General features: G+C 38.8%; 1 protein-coding gene across 2 annotated transcripts in view; it reads right to left on the reverse strand.

Annotated features, from left to right (window-relative positions):
- Window positions 1–20,831, reverse strand: part of PIEZO2 (piezo type mechanosensitive ion channel component 2) — a 330,086-nt gene that overhangs the window by 196,356 nt on the left and 112,899 nt on the right. For both annotated transcript variants that reach the window (XM_075416483.1, XM_075416482.1), the window contains exon 3: window positions 14,712–14,837. In XM_075416483.1, coding sequence (XP_075272598.1) covers window positions 14,712–14,837 — 126 coding nt within the window. The remainder of the gene's footprint in view (window positions 1–14,711; window positions 14,838–20,831) is intronic.

Consider the following 20,831-nt stretch of genomic DNA (forward strand, 5'->3'; position numbering starts at 1 on the left):
GGCCAACCTTTGTGAGCACTGACCCAAATATAGAGGATAATACCTCAGTATTAAATACATCCAAAAAACGGTACATCTCCAAGGTGAAAGTAGCTATTTGTACCACAAACAGTAACATAAACAACTAAGAAACCCCTCCTCTATAAACATAGGATCACTTTGGCAGTGGTCCTAACTCAGAGAACATGACAGCAAAGGTTTCAGAGATGAATGCAGTCACTGTGTGACCTGTAGCAGGCGGTGAGTGAAGGGAAACAGAGCAAGCAAGAAGTATTTTTCCCGCTTTCCATAATCTGGTGGGTTTTTTTCATATCTAAAATATCAAAACCCTATCAGCAAATCTTAGCAGACCTAGCATAATATCATGTAAGTCTGACATCTAATCTTTATTAATTTTCAGAGTTACATATCATATCTTTCTGAACAGAGAACAGAAAGCAAGGTTCTGTGACTGCTTCTGCTCAATACTCCTTGCACAACGTGGGCAGATACTCAGCTAAGCTTTGTATTCTGCCTCCATGAAACAGCCTAACAATGCACCTTCTACCTGCTCATGTAAAAGAGAACTGCTGTGATACACATGAAAACTTTAGAGAGCAAAAAAGAAACTTTGTGCATTTAGGAAACAGTGAGCTACCAGCTGTAGGCAGTTCTCTCGCACTAACCCAGTGCTAGTGGTACATCAATGCAGCGTATGCAACAGCTTAGCTGTAGCACCAGCAACGATATATGCAGGATTGGTTTTATGACTTTCAGGTCACGTCACTCATTGCTAATGAGACATCCATTTAAAATTAAATATCCTTTCCATAAATTAATATCCTAATAAAGTGTAAACACTTCATAGTGTTTTACTGTATTACTGTACAACAAAATGTAACTCTTGTAAAAAAGAATAAACTAACTGAATTTCATTATGTGGTTGATGCTCAGTATTTTCAAATAACAAAACTGATATTTCAACCAACTTTAGAGAAGTCTTTGATATCAAGAGCTGCCACTACTTAAAAAGTAAAATTTTTTGCCTTTCTCTCAGAAAATTACATAGCAAAACACAAACGTTAATTTTTATCTTCTGACGAAATACATCGCCTGCCAATTCAATACAATATGCTGTAGAACCTTTCACTCTTTGCTGTAACTGAAAAAAAACAAGCAGCAGGAAAAACTGTGAGCTCTGAAGAGGAAACGTGATATCATTTTCTTGTTGTTATCCAGAATGACATAGGATAGATGTGGAAACCCATCTTTGACTTTTTCCAGATGTCTGTGGAACTGTATCAGCATTCCAGCTTTGTTTTATGTGGATGTGTACTCTGTGTACTTCCTTGCTCAGGATTTTCTTTTTCGTCACAGATGAGAGAATTTTGACAATGTTTCAGTGAAGACATGAAAAGTCATAAGAATAATTTTACAATTTGTGATCACAGGTGTTATGTAATCTAACTTGTGGAAAGGCTGTTGAGAAAACTTGATGGTAATGAACAGGTGATATTTCACTCTCAAGGCAATGGAATTTCATGGGCTGAAATTTATTTTGCTTAAAAGTCCTCATAAAAATATGATACAATGAGAATACAGTAGCAGAAGATAGGGCCAGCCCTGTGTGGCTGTAGAACTACCACACTGGGCAAAACTGTGGCACACATCTATATGCTGATAAGACAAATCTGATCTCAGCCAATCCCCAAGAGTTTTCATTTACGAACTGCCTTAAATTCTTAACAACATTTAGAGGTGGTACTGGAAAGTGAAGGGTTTATTTGAATCAGTGCTGTGACTAAAAGAATATTCCTGTATGTCAATTCCCTCCTCCAAATCTAATTGAGGCATCAGCTGCTTAAGTAGCAGCCTCAAGGACTGCAGAAAAGAAAGTCCACCATGGACTCTGAGCTGCTTAACCAGAGATTGGTGGACAATCTGCATGTAAATCTGCTGAATTACCCGCAGTTTCCTGCATCCCCTCCTCCTGTACATTTCATGGCTATTGAGCATCTGACCAAGGAGAAGTACAAGTTCATCAAATCACTGCTGCTCAATGTCTCCGTTCTGCGGATAACAGCGATTTACTGTGTGACAAACATATGCACTGCAGATAATATTATTTCCATTTTGACAATAAAATCACTGACTTCTTTTTTCTGTTTGATCTCAAAGCATTGCATCCTCTGTAATCTTGCCTCTTTTATATCTCTTTTGACATTTTTGGAAGCACCCACACTTGGAGTCAAAGTTGAGCATCTACGCCATTGTCCACTACAGAGCGCTTTCCTTCCTCACTGATACTTATGGGTTTTTGAACTTTGCACAATCTCAAGAAATTTGATTTTATTATTGAAAAAACAGTGCTGAAATGTCCTCCCCCTGTTTAGTAAGATTGCCTAATTGGGTAATTCAATCAGCCTGATTCCTGAAATTGCATAGGTTGCTGTGCAGCACTAAAACTTAATCACAGAAAGCTCCTGCTGTAGTGAATGAGGCCCCTGAAGACAAAAATGTGTGTGCGTGTTTATATAAACAGAAAAAAATCGAGCACAATCTGACAGCAGTTTACAATTCATCCCTTGCCCCCTTCACATGGCACTGATTGTTGTGTTTCTGCTAGTCCTGTACTTTACTCTTAGGCAAATGTGAAACATCAGACAGCCAAGACAAAGAATAACTATGAAACAATGGGAATTGTGAGACCAGAGGTGTTACAGAGCTGGAACTGTTGCCAGCACAATAACATCAGCTTCAGTTATTTGTAACTCCTGCGATGTTTGTGTAGGATATCAGTTGCAGTTTGGGTCAGTCCCTACCTCACATATGCATGTAAACAGAAAAAGTTAGCTACAAAAAAAACCCATTTTTTATCTCCTTACTATTAAAACAGGGAAAAAGAAAAAAAAAAGTCCAGACTTACAAATAAGGCTTTCACCAGCATGTCATGTAATCCCACAAGTTTTATACTGCAGCTGTGTTTCATTAGCACCAGATCACCACACCCTCCAGGTGGAAGTAAGATTTTTTAGGATCATTAAAATCCACCTTGGCACCTTAACTAAGGACTGCATTTCTAAGAATGATGGTAAGTTACTAGACTCTACAATGGAGCTGGTTCTGGGTGTAATTTGAGTCCTTTGACATTTCTGTGGTGGAGGTAAGAACATGGGTTCTCTCATGAAACATTACATTATTCTCACACAAACCTGTGAAAAAGCAGGAATTTCCTGGAACTTGCTACATTGCTATCTGTGACATCGCCAACAAACCTCAGTGACACCATCCACGACCAGATCAAACTCCATTAGTTGTAAAGGATGAGATAAAATCATACTTTTGCATTCCAATGTTCTTCATTTGTGTGCCAAAAAGAACCCGAAAAAAAATTTGCTGTATGACATTTCTTGGCAATACTGACTTTGTAGGTAAGGTGATGCATGAACCAAAAATGCGTAAAACGTTATCAGTTCTTATCACTGCGCCCTTTGGATTGGGGGCTGGCTGTCTTCTTCTGAAATGTGTGACTGTACACATAACAGAAAAATACTAGTAGGAGCTTTTATTAATTAACATACTCTGAATCATTACTCCCAACACCTCTCGGGGACTACGTCTATATACCCTTCTACAGAGTACAGTAATAAACTGAGGATAATACGCCCCCCAAAAACTTGAGAAAATTCCTATCAGCCACTGGCTGCATTGTATCATAAATGCTTTTCGGTGTTTCACACTCAGCTCATGTTTCAGTGTGAAAACTGTGTTAAAACTGTTTTCAATTTTAAAACAGACATTTGGTATCACTGATGGTATCTGAAAATCAAGTTCATTCTCTGGTCACTGGACTTTGAAAGATAGTGTGTTCTACTTATTTCTAGACACATAAAAATAGGATTACAGTTTTGTCATGAAATATTTTTCATTTACTACAATTTTCACTGATGATCTTGAAAATCTTTCTGGTTTTAGCCTAGATGATGACTATAACATCTCTGAAATTCAGTTTATTGATTCCTTTAAACAAATCCCTAAAGGAATGGGGAACGATAAAATTCAGCAATAAACATAGTATCTATGGATGGAAACTGTGCAGTGCTCCAGATCTAGATATCAGGAACATGCTAGAGTTGTAATGAAACAAAAGAGGGATGTTTAAGACTTTGGAAATCAAGTTTACCCTTCTAAACTCATCTAATGAGTTCTCTCCCTTTCAAAGATGTGAAGGATATTTTTTCTTCTTTTGTGAGTGTTAAGGAATTTTTCTTATTTAGTTTTCTCTGTGTTAAACATAAGCATGACAGATGTGCTGCACATTGTTTATGCAAAAGGTGTAAGGTACAGCACCTTCTCGCATCCTGTGTGGTTATTGGTTCAGACTTACATGTCTGGCAGAAATTGAAGGGAATTTTAAGACAGATTTTCCATTTGGAAGTAAACTCAAAGCATGCAAGTTCACATTGTATTTGACCCAGGTTTAGGACTACGTTCTAGCACACTGATGCAGGAGAGTCCACCAAGGCATTTCAAGTCCAAGTTCACAAAGAAAACATTTTCTCCCAGATGGCTGCAAGCCATATTTACGCGAGCAACGCCTTTTGCTTTGTTTCCTGGGGTGATTTCTTTTACGTCACAGGTTCCACAGAACAGCTCAGTAAACCCAGTCCCTTCCACTTCAGGTTAACCTCGAGACGAGACCTGGCTTTTGTCCTGTGCAGGCTCCAGCCTGCACTGCCCGGGGCAGCAGGCTGCTGCCTGGGCCCAGAGGAGCCCACCTGCCGGGGTGCTGCTCTACCAGGGACAGCCTCTTGTAGCTGCCACGCCCGGGGCACAACACCTCCCCTGTACTTGCAGCTGAGATGCCCAGCTGGTGGCAGAACGGCTCTGGTGAGCAGCTGTCACCATCTCAACTCAAATCTGCTGTTTGCTTCCCAGCTGAGACCCAGATCGCCTGTGTAAAGCATCAAGAGGCACAGCAGGCTCAATCCCAAGGGCGTGGACCCTGGGACCAAAACCACCTCACACTTCCAGCGTGGGCACGGGCACATCCAAAGTCTCCCAGTATCACACTAACAAATCAAGTTTTCTACAAATACTCAGAATGATTACGTGATGAAGAGCAATATATAAAGATGTAAACAGCCAAACAGGAAAGCCAAATCCTCAGAAATAAAGTGAAATATTTATTCTCAGTGGAAAGCGTTTGTCTAAACAGTGTCCAACACACAAATATAGTTTCCTATTCCTGAACAGTAATTCTACACAAAGAATCCCCAGTAAAATATTTATGTTACTGTGATTTGAATGATCAACAAGGGAACATTTCAACATGGTGCTCTACACCGGCTCAGAGATGCTGGTTGCTAAAGCACTGTGGTGTTGGTCTTTACACACACCATACTGCTCCAGCAAAACACTGTCAAAGAGCCAGGATAACCCCTGTAAGAGCAGGGCTGGTCTCAGGGTGAAGGTCTAACCCTGCAGACAAGTCTTCTCACTGGAACTGTTTGTGTGAGCAGCCCGTTTCTGACTTTGCTGGTCTTCAAAAACTTATCACTATATGGCAAACAGGCTTTCTAGTAACTTGGAACTTACAAGCAGCTGACAATGCATGCTGTCTGGTAGGATTTTCATAGGAAGGTTAAGCATATAACTAGGGGATGAGGGAGTGGCTACTTCCAAAAATACAGGAGGCTACAATTTCCACGTCTACTTCTTAATTTACTAAGAGCACTAATCAATTAGTGAAACAGTCTCTTCTGCTTCCACTTCCTCCACACACACATTCTGCTTTCCTCTCTGCTATTCAAAAGTTTTATCAAGTGCCTTCTCTTTCACAGCTGGCCATGATCTCTTCCTTCTGTTTGCTACTTCTGCTCCTGCTTTGAAGAGGGCAGAGGGAGACAGACGACAGCTACTTTACCTCTCCTACCAACAGTCCCAAAACCAAGGTGATGGTCACCCTTCTTTTCTACTATCCTGCAGTCAGATGTACTCATCCTAGCTATCACTGGGACACAGCAAAGAAAACTGCCCAAGTCTGCACCACAGCATCAACTGGCATGCTGGGTGTTTCCTCAGGTGCACCACAACACCACCTCCAGAAGTCCACCAGCTTCAGAAAGAAGCTGTGCACTCCATTGGCCACCCAGCAGTTTCCCAGCTCTTCTCTCCAATGCAAACCTGACTGTCAAAAACACAAACTGCGAGTGGCAGTGAGAAGGATCCTCTCCTGCATAAGGTTCTCTTAAATGGTGGAATGCAAGTGAGTATGCTAACATCATTACAGCGTAACTATACAGATGATGTTATGTGTCAGAGCTGGAAATGAATATTTAGAATATTGCTTAATTTTCACATGGCAGCATGTGAGTCCAGAAATAAAGACTCCATAAGTATAACAAACACCAACTTTCCAAACTGCTAGGCAGTAACACACAGCAGGAAATTAAGCAGGACTTATCATACACGCCTAAGAAGCAATTACAGAAGCTTCTGTTTCCCCAGTCATAAATTTCCTGGCTGTATAAAGTTGCACTAAAAGCGTCAAAGCAATGTTGACTTTCAATGTATACTGAATTAAAGGAAAATTAGCTTTCATGTGCAGAATAAGCTATTGTTGCAAGTTTCTGGTGAGGCAAAAAAAAAAGCATGCTAACACCTTTGACTGATTAAAAATTTACTGTAGGCTTATTCCACATGATCTACTGCATTATGCCATACACTCTTGACTCTTGGAAACACTGAAGTGACAGTCAGAAATGGCTGTGGTAATACTGCACAACCACATGCCTTTCTAGGATCTTGTATAATGACCATAGTGTACTGGTGCCACCACACCCTGATCTTGTGGTGTTCATGGCTAAGCATTCTTTTTAGTCCCAAGTTCTCCTTGGCTCCACAGAGAAACTCCTTTCTATACATTTCATGACTCAGACATGGCAAGAAACAGCACACTATGAAACCAGAGAATGATAAGAACTACATTAACTTATCTTTTTTCTTAACATCATGTCTCCTGCCTTCCTGTCATTTGTTAGGTTTTCAGAGGTACTTGCCATGTGAAGTAGCATGACAGGAGCTTCAGCTATGAACGCTCTACTAGAATCCATGCGGGCATTAACTGTGCTAATCTCTGCAGAATTTTCTCTCTCTCAGTGGAGATTTGGATAAATGGTTATTCATTGCTTTTAAGCTCATTATTCTGGAGGGATATTCGATGATAAGAGGGAGGCTCTCAAGAAATCCTATTATCATAATCCTTTAAACTGTGGAATCGCCGTAAGCCCCAAGCCATACAACCAACCCTCGCTGCAGGTCACACAGTACAAACCACAGAACAGGAAAAGTCACTTCTCAGAGGAGTTTACAAGCTAAATCAAGGCAGGGTTGGGTTTTTTTAATCCACATGGCACTGAGCAGATGGAAGTACCATGAAGAGATAGTCTTAACTGCTTGGGGCAAGAATAAAACCCATATATTGACTTTGAATAAAGAACAGTGGTTTTCACAGTTCACTTTCATTTTTAAAAAGAAGTTGCATTAACCTGCACTCTGGAAACATTTTCAGCTTCTCATATGCTCAGTATTTTCGTATCTTGCTAATAATACAAGCAATAAAGCTTCAGAGAGCTTGGTGAGGACATGCCACAAAACCAAAACATAGGAAGTAACTGATTTCTCATAAAAATGGAACAAAGATTCTTTCCAGGTAACTAACTATCTGTACTGCTTTAATAATTAATAAAGACTGTAGCTCAGAACTCCAAAAATGTGTAGGCATCTGAACTGAACTAAAACTAAACTTTTGTACTCTGGGATTTAGTATTGCCAGTCTTACATGGGTGCTGGAGAGCATCCAGAATCTGTACAATCACTTCTATAAAAATATTGGCTTTTTTTTTTTTTAATCCCAGCTGAACCATCACTTCCAGCTCTGGCACTGGTCTAGTTAAACACCTAACACTGTATGTTTGTACTATATTTGCTGTAGTAGACATTGCAGGTTTAGACAATGTCCAGCTCAACACATACATCCCCTCAATGAAAGGTTATTCTGACTCCTCTGAAGTACTACAGCTGGTTGTTTCATCCTACAAAACGTTTACTATACAGGATATTCCACAGCTGTTCTTGAAACAGGAGTTCATTTCTGAATCTTTTCCTCTTGCCCCTCCTACAGATATCACATGAGCACAATCTAACACCTTCTGTGATAATAGAAAAAACTGTTTCTGAAACATTTCAAAGCATTTTTTTACTCAGACTTTGGCCATGACAGGAATCTTCGAGATGACACACAAAAATAGGATTAACAAGCAGGTGTCCTGCAGATAATGCCCACTCTTAATGGAATAAAGGTTTGCTTTTAAACATACATTTTCAAACTGAGAAAAGCTTACAAATGACAACCATTTTAGTTTCAACTACAATAGCCCAAGTCAGTTGCTGAAGGGACTAAACACTTCAGTCTTCATACATCTCCGAATAAAGAAATGTGAGAAAATGCAGGTATGAGGACAATAGAAGGCCTCAGGTTTGAGGTGGACACTTGAATGTTGACATGAAGATTTCATTAAACAAAAAAGGAACAGTATTTTACACATAGGATGGAGGTGACTGAAGATCTCACAACTCTGCAGCTAAACCAGTTGTCTGTACAGTGTCTTGAGCATCTTCCTGGTCCGTGAGAAATGGATGTGTCAGGAAGGAACACGCTGCCTTGCCTGGGATACAACATCAGTTTTCTTGGGCACTGTATAATGTGAGCAACTGTTATCTTTGATTCTGGTAAGCAAAATAATTCCTGAGGACATAGTGAATTTTTCAGTATTAAAAGGAAACGTTTACTTTGCCATGACTTCTGCTCAAAAATGTTATGTAAATTTACTAGCTTTCTTAGTGCCATTTGGATTCATTTAATTTCATATGAAGTAACACGTTTGCAACTAAAATTGTCAAAAATATCAAGAGAATTCAAGGTGAGGACATTAACAGAATATTTGTTTAATTAAATAGTATTTCTCATTTTCAATATTTTCAAAATATTTGTTTTCAAGGCAGCCTATCGTGAAATGATGACAAGAGTCCATAAGCTATGCTCAGACTCCAGGCCGGAGTTGGGCCAGTAAGTCAAATTATTAGAAAGACATGCATGCATCTGCCACACACCTCAAACAGAAATATGAAACTCTGTATGAAAACTCTTAATCTTTAGCCCCGTATATTTAGCATCTTTATTTCCAATGGGTTAAAAAATCCAACCAGAAATACGCTAGCCTTTGCAGATGTAGTACTTTTCAAAAGCAGTACAAAATTAAGGGCATACTCAGGAGGGTACAGAAGACATGAAATCTCACCAGGTACACAGGAAAAAGTAATTACTCATTCCTACGAAAGGTCAGCTGCAGTCCTGAGTCTGAGCTTTCAATAAATGGTGAAACCTAATTTATTTGTACTGGGTATTGCTGCTTCCTAATATAACCCAAAACCTCAGGGAAACGCTGGTAGTATTCCAAACACAGGATGGTCTTTCAGCCAAGAAATCATTTCAAAATTTATCTAAAGCAGAAAGTTATTATGATTCCACAATGGTGGCATGCATTTGTTTGACATTCACTCAGCATACTGAGGACAGAGAAATTTCTGAATTTAGTTCCCATGATCTAACAGAGAAGCTATCTAGGCAACTTGGTGCTTTAAGCCTGTTTTCCCTTTTTCTTCACATAATCATTTTGTAAATAAAGCACCCAAACTATACACCATAAACAAATGCAGATGCAAGTCTTTAGAAAGATTTCAAGGTATCTGTTTCAGCTCCATCAGTTCTATTATTTGATATAGAAGAAAAATATCAAGAAATACCTAAAATGTCCATTTTGCTATTCTAACAAACATTGAATACAAACTTAATTAGTGAATAATTGAACCATTCTTAGTTGCATTTCTCATGGACTGAAACATTTTTCTGAAAGAATAAGCATTTCAGTAGAACCATTTGCAGAATTCAAGACCAAGGGTAGAGTCAGCACAGAATAAAAAAAAAAAAAAGGATGTACACCACTACAACTAAGAGAAAAAGAAAATGGAGTATTTTTACAGACGGACTAAACAAAAGAACTTACAGAGGAGTAGTATGATGAGGAATGATTGCACTAATTTATTGCAAGAAAAGTTTAAATGAACATCACGGAAAACATACCTGCTGGTGGAAATGCCATTTCTAAAGACTTTTAAAATTAGTCCTAGGAAAGAACTATACCACGCATACTGAAGAATGAGATTCCATATTACCTTGTGATCTAATTTTCAATTGCCTGTCTCACAGATTCTATACTCTAAAGACGTTACCTAATCTAATAATCAGAATTTTATTCCATCAGAAGTACAAATTTAATAATGAAATTGTATTACTGCATGAATAATATGACATCTTAACATCAGATTCTGTGTTATACGGAGATATCATCAGTGAAACAAGAACTACAGAGCTCTTGATGTCTTAAACAGATTGGCCCAGCTCACCCTTTCTGTGTTTCTTCTTTTCCTTTCCTATACAAACTCTGATTTAAAAAAGAAACTGGGAGGTATTCAATGTTAGTTCCATACAATGCAGCTGTGGCTAACCAGAAATCTTTCATTCAGGTAAATAAGGAGTTCTAACAACATTTTATTAGTGCTGGGCAATACTCACAAGACTCTGAAGGAACAGGAAAAGTCTGTTGGCTAAGCATTTTTAAACACCTCTATCGACCCACCAACATACATCTCCTATATAACCCAGAGAATGCTGTAACACTGTATAGTTATCCTGAAAGAGAAGGTGGATGAGCTCTAAAAGAGGAACAGGATGAAGAAAGTAACAAACTGAGGAAGGTAAACATTCCAGGACTTACTTATCCTAAAGACTATCTACCACTGATTATGAATAACGTAAATCCAGGATTAGAGCAGAACATTTTAAAATGAGCCTGAAATGCTACGTGACTGCTTTGTCCTTGCAGATGGCCCAAATTCAACTGCTTCGAGATGTGAAAGATAAAGCGATGATTGTTCTCCATTTCCAAAATGAAACTATAACTCTACAAGGTTTAAGAGGTGATAGTCTGTATCACACCTCTAATTTAAACATTTTTCAAGTGTTTCTATTACCAAAATGAAAATATTTTCAGAGGCTTTAATACAGCAGTGTGAAAAGAAAAACTGAAACCAGAAAATGATCTTTTGATTCAGAAGCTGGCATTCGAACACACTCAGCCAAACTAACCTTCACATTTTGAAGACAAAGGTATACCTCCCTCTCACCCATTTCTGAAACTGTCAGGAGTTAGATTATTAACTACACAAAGGCAGCAATATAAAAAAAAATACAGAATTAAGTTGAAACCATTAATTTTTGAGGTAAAAATTATGTAGTCATAGAATCAGCTTTAATTTCTCTGCAGGATGAAAGCAACAGAGGGAACAATCACTGTAGAACCGCATGGAAATGTCTCATACTTCATCACAGCAAAAATAAACAATTAAATATAAACTAAAATAATTGCAAGGTTTTTTTCTCCTTTCTGCTGGTACACTTTTTTCCCTTCCTCCTTGTACTGTCTTTTTACTCAGCCTAGCAAGTAGTGTACCAAAAGTGCACATCTACACTACTTACTCTCACCTCATTTACATGAGGGCAATATATGCCTTAATTTATTTAAACTCAGGGAGATATTCCAATTCCAGCAAAATCAAAGCAAAGATTAAATTTAAAGGAAATATCAATCATTTTAGTATATCCAAAACCCCTTAACAGTGGTACTTGCAGGTATAAGCAAACTGGGAGACAGAATTGAGAAGAGTCTTGATGATAAAGAAACCATTTTGGAAAAAAAATGGGGAAACTTAGATTTCCATTATAATGTAGGAATGCTCACTTACATAAATATGAGATTGAAAAAAACAATCTGTTCTGCAGAGAAGGATTTGTGGGTTACAGTGAATCACTAATTGCGCATCTCACAAAGTGTGAGACAACGCTACCGTTGCTACAAGTACCATATAGCAATAAGTAAACAGGGAGTGTCACTTGGGAACGCTTGGGTAATTGTTATACTTCAGTAGATGCAAATAAAATCTCAGCTGAAATGCTGCCTAGCTTTGGGCACTGAACTTCAAGAAATATCTAGATCACTTGGAGCAAATGAAAGTAGATCAACAAGGTCTTATCCTCAACAAGGATAAGACTAATCTCCTTAGGAAACAACCCATAGAGGAAGTCTGGAGGGACTGAAGTGGTATAAAGAGAGGAAAAAGAGACAAAAGAGTACACATGACAGACATGACTGCAGCCTTCAATTACGTAGCAGGTAACTATAAAGACTGACAGAAAAGTTTTCTCCATTTCCACATCAGGCTGAAGGAGGAAGACAGGATGTTTTGACTAACAAGAGAATAACTTCCTAACGATAAGCATCAGAAGATACTGTAGAATATTTCCAGAGGGGTACATAGGGCTTAAGAATAAGACAAACAGCTGTAAAAAAATATATTTATTAATAGTTGATTCAGGTCTGTATAGGAAAACAGAAAACTCCAGTCTTCCAGTCTACACAGCAGTACTTCTTGTTGAGTGAAGAGTTGACTAACTCTGAAATGCAGAAATGACAACACTGTGCAGACGCCACGGGCACAGTGCTGTCATTTCTCCAGCTATGGCTTAGCACAGTGTTGTAGTCAATTCTACAAAGCATTATTCATATAGCAGGGGAACAGGAAATACAGTGGGGCTGTGTCACCAAATAACTACAAGCAGAAGTACTACCAAAGTAGTTCCTTTCTGGAGCAGGAATTCTGTCTTCTCCTCACCTACACAGTACCATGTATTCTCTGGTGCCATTTAACGACAATAATTGATCATCTTGCTTGATCTAGCAAAGGCCTTGGCCTTTTCTCTCCCCTTCATTCACAGTGGTCTTTATACCTTCTTTAACTTCTCCTGCAGCACCCTGGGGGTCCAGCATCCGTAATGCTAGCATCACATTCATCAGCTTCACCTGAAGCTCACCGACTATAGCCATACCAGTAAACTAAAGGGTGCCAGTTTATTCCATAAACATATTCAGGCACTGAAATTAAACAGCTGAACTCTTCATTTTGACAAACAGTTAAAACACTCTTGGAACAACTTTGTGCGGCCAGCTTCTCTCCCAAACAACTCAGGCACAGCTTGGCAGTTCCTGTGGGACAAATGCCATTCCCAACAGGCAACTTCAACCCACCCTCTGCACCCAGCAGGCAGACAGCTTAATGGTGAGGACGTGGGTCATCTCATGTCAGCTGGCCTCGGTGTCAGAGGGCAATCTGAGACACATTTAACGTACTGCTACAGCCATACCCTTTGTCCTGAGAGGCCCCAAGTAAGGAAATCATTTAAAATGGCAGCTAGAATATAAGCTGCTCCACGCAGCAACTGTTTATAAACAGACAGAAATGATACATTCTCTCTGTTTCTTCACGAGTGGACTCTTCAGAATGAAGTAATTCTTTTAATCATTTCAGACCCCAGTTCCCACCACAGGAAGAGGAAAAAGCCGGTGACTGCATCTCTGTCTTGGACAGTTAGGAACTCTACTCGTACAGTGTCTAGCTCACATCATTACTCTAACCTGAGTAAAAATCACATATTTTTAGTCATAAAAATAGGAAAGCAATTAATCTAGGTCACTCAATCAATAATACACATTTTTTTTTTAAAAATATATATCTTTTTAGACTCTGAAGGTGTGATTTGAACCCACAAAGCCAAAGACATTCCAGCTAAAACTGGTATTTCATAAACACAATTATGCCTTTTACTTTAAGAAATGATTTGAGTTAAAGGTGAAATAGTAATGCTCGCTCCAAGTTTCCTTAGGATTTTGTTACTTTAGACTAAATGCTTTACTTCACATAAGGTTTCTTGTGTTGAATTGTAGTACAACTGTTTACTCAAGTGGCAGCAACATACTCTGTGATAAATTAAATGGACATTTATCAAAGGCAAGTTGACAGGTTTAAATGTTAAACGTAAGCATTGAGACAAGTACAAATAGTTTCTACCTGGAGGTTACGTATCCAAATCACTGGATAGATATTTTAATTAACTTCTGCACAATAAAGAACATTTGCTTCTGAATTATTGAAGAACATTTCCTGAGAGAGGAAGATACAAAATGCCATGGAATAGATTTTTAAGTAGTGTTTACATATAAATAAAAATTTAAAAATCCTTCTTCCTATTCAACACAGACAAGAAAAAGACAAATATTGTTTAGAAACATAAATCTTGGGGTCAAGATTTAAATTTAAATTAAACAAACAACTTAAGAGAGTTCCATCAGACAAAGGCATAATACACAGGTAGAGGAGTTTTCATTACTGTATCTTATTTTATTGTAATACATTGAGTTATGATCTAATAACACAAACATGTAGTCACCTCAGGTTCTGAGGGAATTCTGAGAAAACCTAAAAGATGAAGACATCTTTGGTAGGAACAAATTAGTTAATACACTTCTCTCATTTCTTAAACCAATCTAGTCTTCTTGCCCTACTGACAGTAATTCTTAAGGCAACAAGCTGGGAAACAGAAGCAAGCTGCAAACCCACAGGAGCACAATGGTAAGTGCCTTCTCATCAACACCTTTCAAATCACTGAAGCATTTTGACACTTAAAATATTAATAAAAACTAAAAGGTTTTACTCACAGTTAAAACCAGGTTCAATAGTTTTTCCAGCTTCAAGACTGTTTATTGTAATCTGAAAGATGATGTGCAGCAGCAGAAATGATAGACTGGTGAAACACAGAGATTTTAATAATCGTCCCGTATGCCCTAAAAGACAAAATATACATACATATAGTTGGTGAATTTCTAAACATTGCTTAAATATTTTCAGTATAAAATCAGTAAAAATATCCTGACCAAAGATATTTCTACAAGTCAGTTTCACGTTACTCATGATTGCCCCTTAAGGGTCAACATCATAGCAAAAAGCATACTTAAATTACAGTGTCTTTGAGTACTCTTTAATCATAAACTCCATTTATTCTTATTGCTGAAATTTTCTTTTAGTTTTTGGTTAAAAAAACCCATTTAAGTCTCCGGATAGAAATTTTACATCATTAACAACATCCCGATGCTTATTACCATGTTATCTGGTACAAAGACAAAATACGGATGATACTTCCAATCTTGAGAAAATAAAAAACTGTTAATCTAATTACTCTTTCTAAAACAAATTACATAGGGGGGAGAGGGGGGATAACAACACAAAAACCTCAGTTTGGCTCAGGAGTATAGACATACTTTCAAATGAATGTTTTGCTTTGTGCACACTGCCCTCTTTCTCTTCCTTTAGAAGTTTTTGGAAAAATTTTCAGTACACACCGAAGAATCCTGTGCCAGATACACTTGGTCATAGTTCCTCTATGATTTACTGGATATCTATAGCCAAAAGCCAATAGAAAATGTTTGATGAAGACTTCAAAAATGCTTTATAAATCCTCTAGGAAACACTCAGCTAATCACAGGCAGCCAAACTTGCAAGGTATGAATAAATAAAGTAACCCATTAGTATTTCAGAAAATATGCACCTTCAAGACGAAGTTGTATTGCTGATAAAAGACAACATTAAATATCACCCTACCTGACCTATATGCAGCAAAAGTTCTATTTCCAAAGCATTTTATATCTAGATTTTACACTACCTGCTTCATGCATTTGAGGATCATTTTTTATTTACAGATTAAAAAACAGCAGTGCTGGAATTCTTACCCAAGGTTACAAATAAAGCCAAGATTATGGAGGGCAAAACTAGCAGAGTATACCTGGGAAAGGTTCACTCTACATGCAGCTTGTTTCATTCATACTAATTCCACATGTGTCTGTTACGAGCATCTACTAGACATAAGATGATGGTTCATATCCTGTATCTAGCCAGTAAATCAGCTTTTTGTTTTATATTTGTTATAGTTCAAGCATGTCATTGATGGTCCAAATGGTAGTTTATAAAGCAAAGAATCAGATAAACATGATTCAACAATTTTAGAAAAAGTTATACACTATTAACTCCATCAGACTCAAAACCTTTGTTGTATGATCACTCTCTTGACTGCAGACTTTGAATACCAAATGCCTGTAATGAACTTCGTTATTTTTTTTTTAAATAAAGACATTAAACAATTCAAACAAACAAAAAATGACAATAGCAAACCTACATACGAATTTCTGTGATCTGAAAAGGAAGCTACATTCACTAAATACGTGCTTTGTATGAGCTATTCACTACTCATTACTGGTAAGACACCAGAGTCCACACAGAAAGGAGATAACCTGGGCTGCAGAGCATTACAGAAAAAAAAAAAAAAGATCAGATTTTAAATTCTTTGTATCAGAGGCCATTTTTTGCTTCTCTTCTACAGAAGCTGGCCTGGTGTCCTGGCTTAGGACAACAACTTCTAAGCACTGAGAAAGCATGAATAACAAAATAACTCATATTTTCAAAATCATTAGAAGAAGGAATATATGACAAGCTACATGTTATTAAATCATTCATTACATGTGATGTCATATGTAATGCAATCCAAGGGCTGCTAGCTTTTACAGTTTTTTTGGCATGTTTCAGTATTTGATGGCTTGTTCCTGCATTACCAGGTCCCATACTCATGGTATTACAAGAGCTGCATGTTCAGAATATACTGAAAAATTACATATCTCAAAGCTGGAGACAAACAGTTTGACCACACAAACTCCATGGACCTAACAACTGTGTTAAAAAGTACAGATTTTAAAGACAGTCTGGTGATTTCTGAAGTTCTGAGTCACAAACTCCTCAGTGCATGGGAGCTAACAATTCAATAGGTATCAAGCACTGAATTTTTCATATAGAAGTGGATTTGGAAGTTTTTTCATAGAATTGTTTCAGTCAGTCTCCAAAGGAGAAAAACAAGCCACACAATTAACCAACACATGTTCACTTCCCAAACTATTTCCACATAAAAAAATAAAACTATCAAAAATCTTGGGTCCATCTTTCAATAATTCAGATGCCATATCTCTCCAAAATGTATCTCGATTTTAGCACTCATTTTTTAAAGCTTGAAAAGAAACATATTTAAATCACAGATTGAACAAAGCATTTCTTTAACAAAGCCTCAACTTTTGCAATTGTCTTCCTTTTAGGAACTGTAGAAAATGTTGAAAATATATTTCTTGAATGCTAAAATGTTGAAAAAAGATCTTCCGCACAAAGCTAGGGAAAATTTTAAAGGACTGTTAACACCCATGATAATAAAGAGTGTCTCAGTGTACTGGTAAATATGGCAGGGGAAACACACAGCTGGAAGACAGGTAGACATGTTCAGTGCAGGTTACAGCATTCCTCAAGGGCTGCTCCCTTCATGGCCATCAGTGGGACAGGACCATCATCAGATCCTACCAAGCAGAAGCCCTTTGCCTGCACTGTATTCAGCTGTGCCAGCAGGAACTAGACACAAGAAGTATTTGGAGAAAAGTAAGAAATACTGTGCCCCTGACTTCAAAAGTTTTGGAGCGACATCAACAACTTGGGAGAAATGGGAGTGCTAAAAATCAGTGAATTACTGGATATGTAATTTATGCCAAGAAAGAAGTGACAGATTTGGATAAGGGATGAGCTTCAATTTATAGTGGGCTTTGGATAAACCCATTTGACTGTATTTTTACTTACATTTTTTTCTTTCTACTGGAAACTTAGTTTTAAATTACACAAAGAAAAAATTAACTGTATGTATACAGAACTGAGATGGTGGGAAAAGAGACAGCTAAAATTAAACTCCTGAAATAAAAGAGAGCTTCTTATGAGGAGGAAGAAAGATTTTTGTCATCCTTCTTTAATTTTTATTTATTTTAATTCACTCACAGTCACAATCCTTTTGCTAAAACTTACCTTAACCATCCAGTTGCCCTAACGTGAAAGTCTTTGGGGACATGAACGAAAGCTGACTGTCCCACAGAGAAGGAAATACATGTTGTTCACAAACCTGCATGGACAGAACTGATAGGCGACAGATCACCCCAGCCCACACCAGAAATCACAACACTGATTCCTTCATTTTTGTCTTAGATGTATAGACTCATGTAAGTACATCAAAAGTAAAATAAGAAAAATCTTCTGACAAACACGTGAGGTCATAGCTTGAGTGCTGGGTTATGATTTTACTCACACCAGTGTGGCACCACCAGCTTCAGTAAATGGTGGTGGATGGAAACGAGAGAGCAGATTTGTCTCAGAACTGGCCTGAAAGACTAAGAAAAGTGGGTTTGCTTTCAGGTGGTGTGTCATTCCTAATGGCACCCAGTGGGACCAAAATCTGGCATGTGGCTTGAGAAATGTACGCCGGTGTGTCTCGGAAACACACAGGGAAGGTTGCTCCAGCCTCCACGTGTCAGCACAAGGCTCCTGGGAAAGGACTTTCTCCCCTTCAACTGAGCCTGCAGGAAGCTGCTCAGAATGCAAAGGCTTCATTAGCCTCTTTCTCTCCAGCCCAGCTGTGACACTAAACTGGACTCAAGAGGGCCAAAAGTTTTTCACACATGGCAGAGGAATCCATTTCTTATTTTTCAAAGGTAATCCAGCCAAGAGCTGGCTTAGTGACGGCATGTCCCCCCCCAGCCACAGGCATGTAACCTCAGTACAAGTAATTATTTGAATGTGCCTGACTAGCACTGCTGCCTGCAACAAGCACATGCACCTCTTGACTGCCTACATCAGGACTGTATGCAAAGGTGGTGCCTGCTGCTCACGGTACATTCGTGTTTAGACAGGCAGTCCTGTGATCTTTTCTGCTACCCCATTCCCTAAAACAGCAGAGTATGACAGAATTCATTTTTTTTGTGCACCTGGAACTTCCTAAGAGCTTCTTCCAAAAGGGTGTGCTAATAAGACATCAAATAACTGAACGGCCAATTGTCACCGAGACCTGCTTTAGAATCACAAATATTAGTTTTTACAGTATAATCTGACCCAGAGCCTTAGGTTATTGCGAAGAGCTTATCATATTATATTATATCATATCTTATTTCCAGTTGCTTGCAAGGTATCTTTTCATTCCACACATTTTTTTTTTTCTCGTTCTGATCTATTGGATGGCGCACAACACAAAATTGGCTGAGTCTCTAACAAAGTTAATAATACTGCTAACAATTTATTCTGATTTTTTAATAAGAAAACATCTATATGCAGAAGATGACAAGTTCTAAGGGTCAGTATCCATTCTCCATGCCATAATGATATCAGGAAAGGGAAAACAGAGGAGGAAAATAACAGGTTCTAAAAAATAATTTAAGACCGTTTACTCTTCCAACAGTGTAATTCCTTCATTATGCTCATACGCATACTGCATGGCTTCACTTGAACAGTAGATTTAAGAGTGTCTAGGTGTTTTATTTGAAGCTTTTATTACTTTCCACCGGGATTATTTTTAAGTGCAGCCTTAGTGTTGCATTTTGCAAGTTTACTGATGACACCAAGCTGTGTGGTGCGGCTGACACGTTGCAGGGAAGGGATGCCATCCAGAGGGACCTTAACAGGTGGGCCTGTGCAAACCTCATGAACTTCAACAAGGCCAAGTGGTTTCCCTCAGCGGTCTGTACTGGGACCAGTGCTGTTTAATATTTTCATCAATGACACAGACAGCGAGATCAAGTGCACCCTCAGCAAGTTTGCAGATGAAAACAAGCTGACACACCTGTGCAGCTGACACACCTGAGAGACAGGATGTCATCCAAAGAGACCTGGACTAGCTGGAGAGGTGGGCCTGTGTAAACCTCATGAGGTTCAATAAGGCTAAGTGCAAGGTCCTGCACCTAGGTCGGGGCAACCCCCAGTATCAATACAGGATGGGCACAGAATGGATTGAGAGCAGCCCTGAGGAGAAGGACTTGCGGGTACTGGTTGATGAGAAGCTCAACACAACCCGTCAATGTGCGCTCACAGCCCAGAAGGCCAACCACATCCTGGGCTGCATCAAAAGCAGCAGGTCCAGGGGAGGTGATTCTTCCCCTCTACTCCGCTCTGGTGAGACCCAACCTGGAGTACTGCATCCAGCTCTGGAGCCCTCAGCACAGAAAAGACATAGACCTGTTGGAGCGGGTCCAGAGGAGGGCCACAAAAATGATCAGAGGGCTGGAACACCTCTCCTACAAGGACAGGCTAAGAGAGTTGGGGCTGTTCAGCCTGGAGGAGAGAAGGCTCCAGGGAGACCTTCTAGAAGCCTTCCAGTACCTGAAGAGGACCTACAAGAGAGCTGGAGAGGGACTTTTTACAAGGGCATATAGTGATAGCACAAGGGGTAATGGTAATGGATTTAAACTAAGAGAGTAGATTTAGATGAGATATAAGGAAGAAATTCTTCACTATGAGGGTGGTGAGGCACTGGAACAGGTTGACCAGAGAAGCTGTGGATGTCCCCTCCCTGGCAGTGTTCACAGCCAGGCTGGATGGGGCTTTGAGCAACCTGGTGTAGTGGAAGGTGTCCCTGCCCATGGCACGGGGGTTGGAACTAGATGATCTGTGAGGTCCATTCCAATCCAAACCATTCTAGGATTCTATGATTTTCTGAAGTCAGTTGGGTTTTCGATAATTCTAACCTCTCTTTAGCCATACATTGTACCTCAAACTGCTGCAACACTTTCAATTCTACTTCAACAGCTTTTCTTAGGAATTTTTTTACACAACGCTTCTTATTCAGATCACAGCAGATGAAATACCAAAGCACAAGTCATTTTTCACTTAACCTTTGATAGCACACACTGAGTGATAAATATTAACGGGCATTAATCTCCTGA

The sequence above is a fragment of the Opisthocomus hoazin genome, chromosome 3, assembly GCF_030867145.1.
Source record: "Opisthocomus hoazin isolate bOpiHoa1 chromosome 3, bOpiHoa1.hap1, whole genome shotgun sequence".
Classification (NCBI taxonomy): domain Eukaryota; kingdom Metazoa; phylum Chordata; class Aves; order Opisthocomiformes; family Opisthocomidae; genus Opisthocomus; species Opisthocomus hoazin.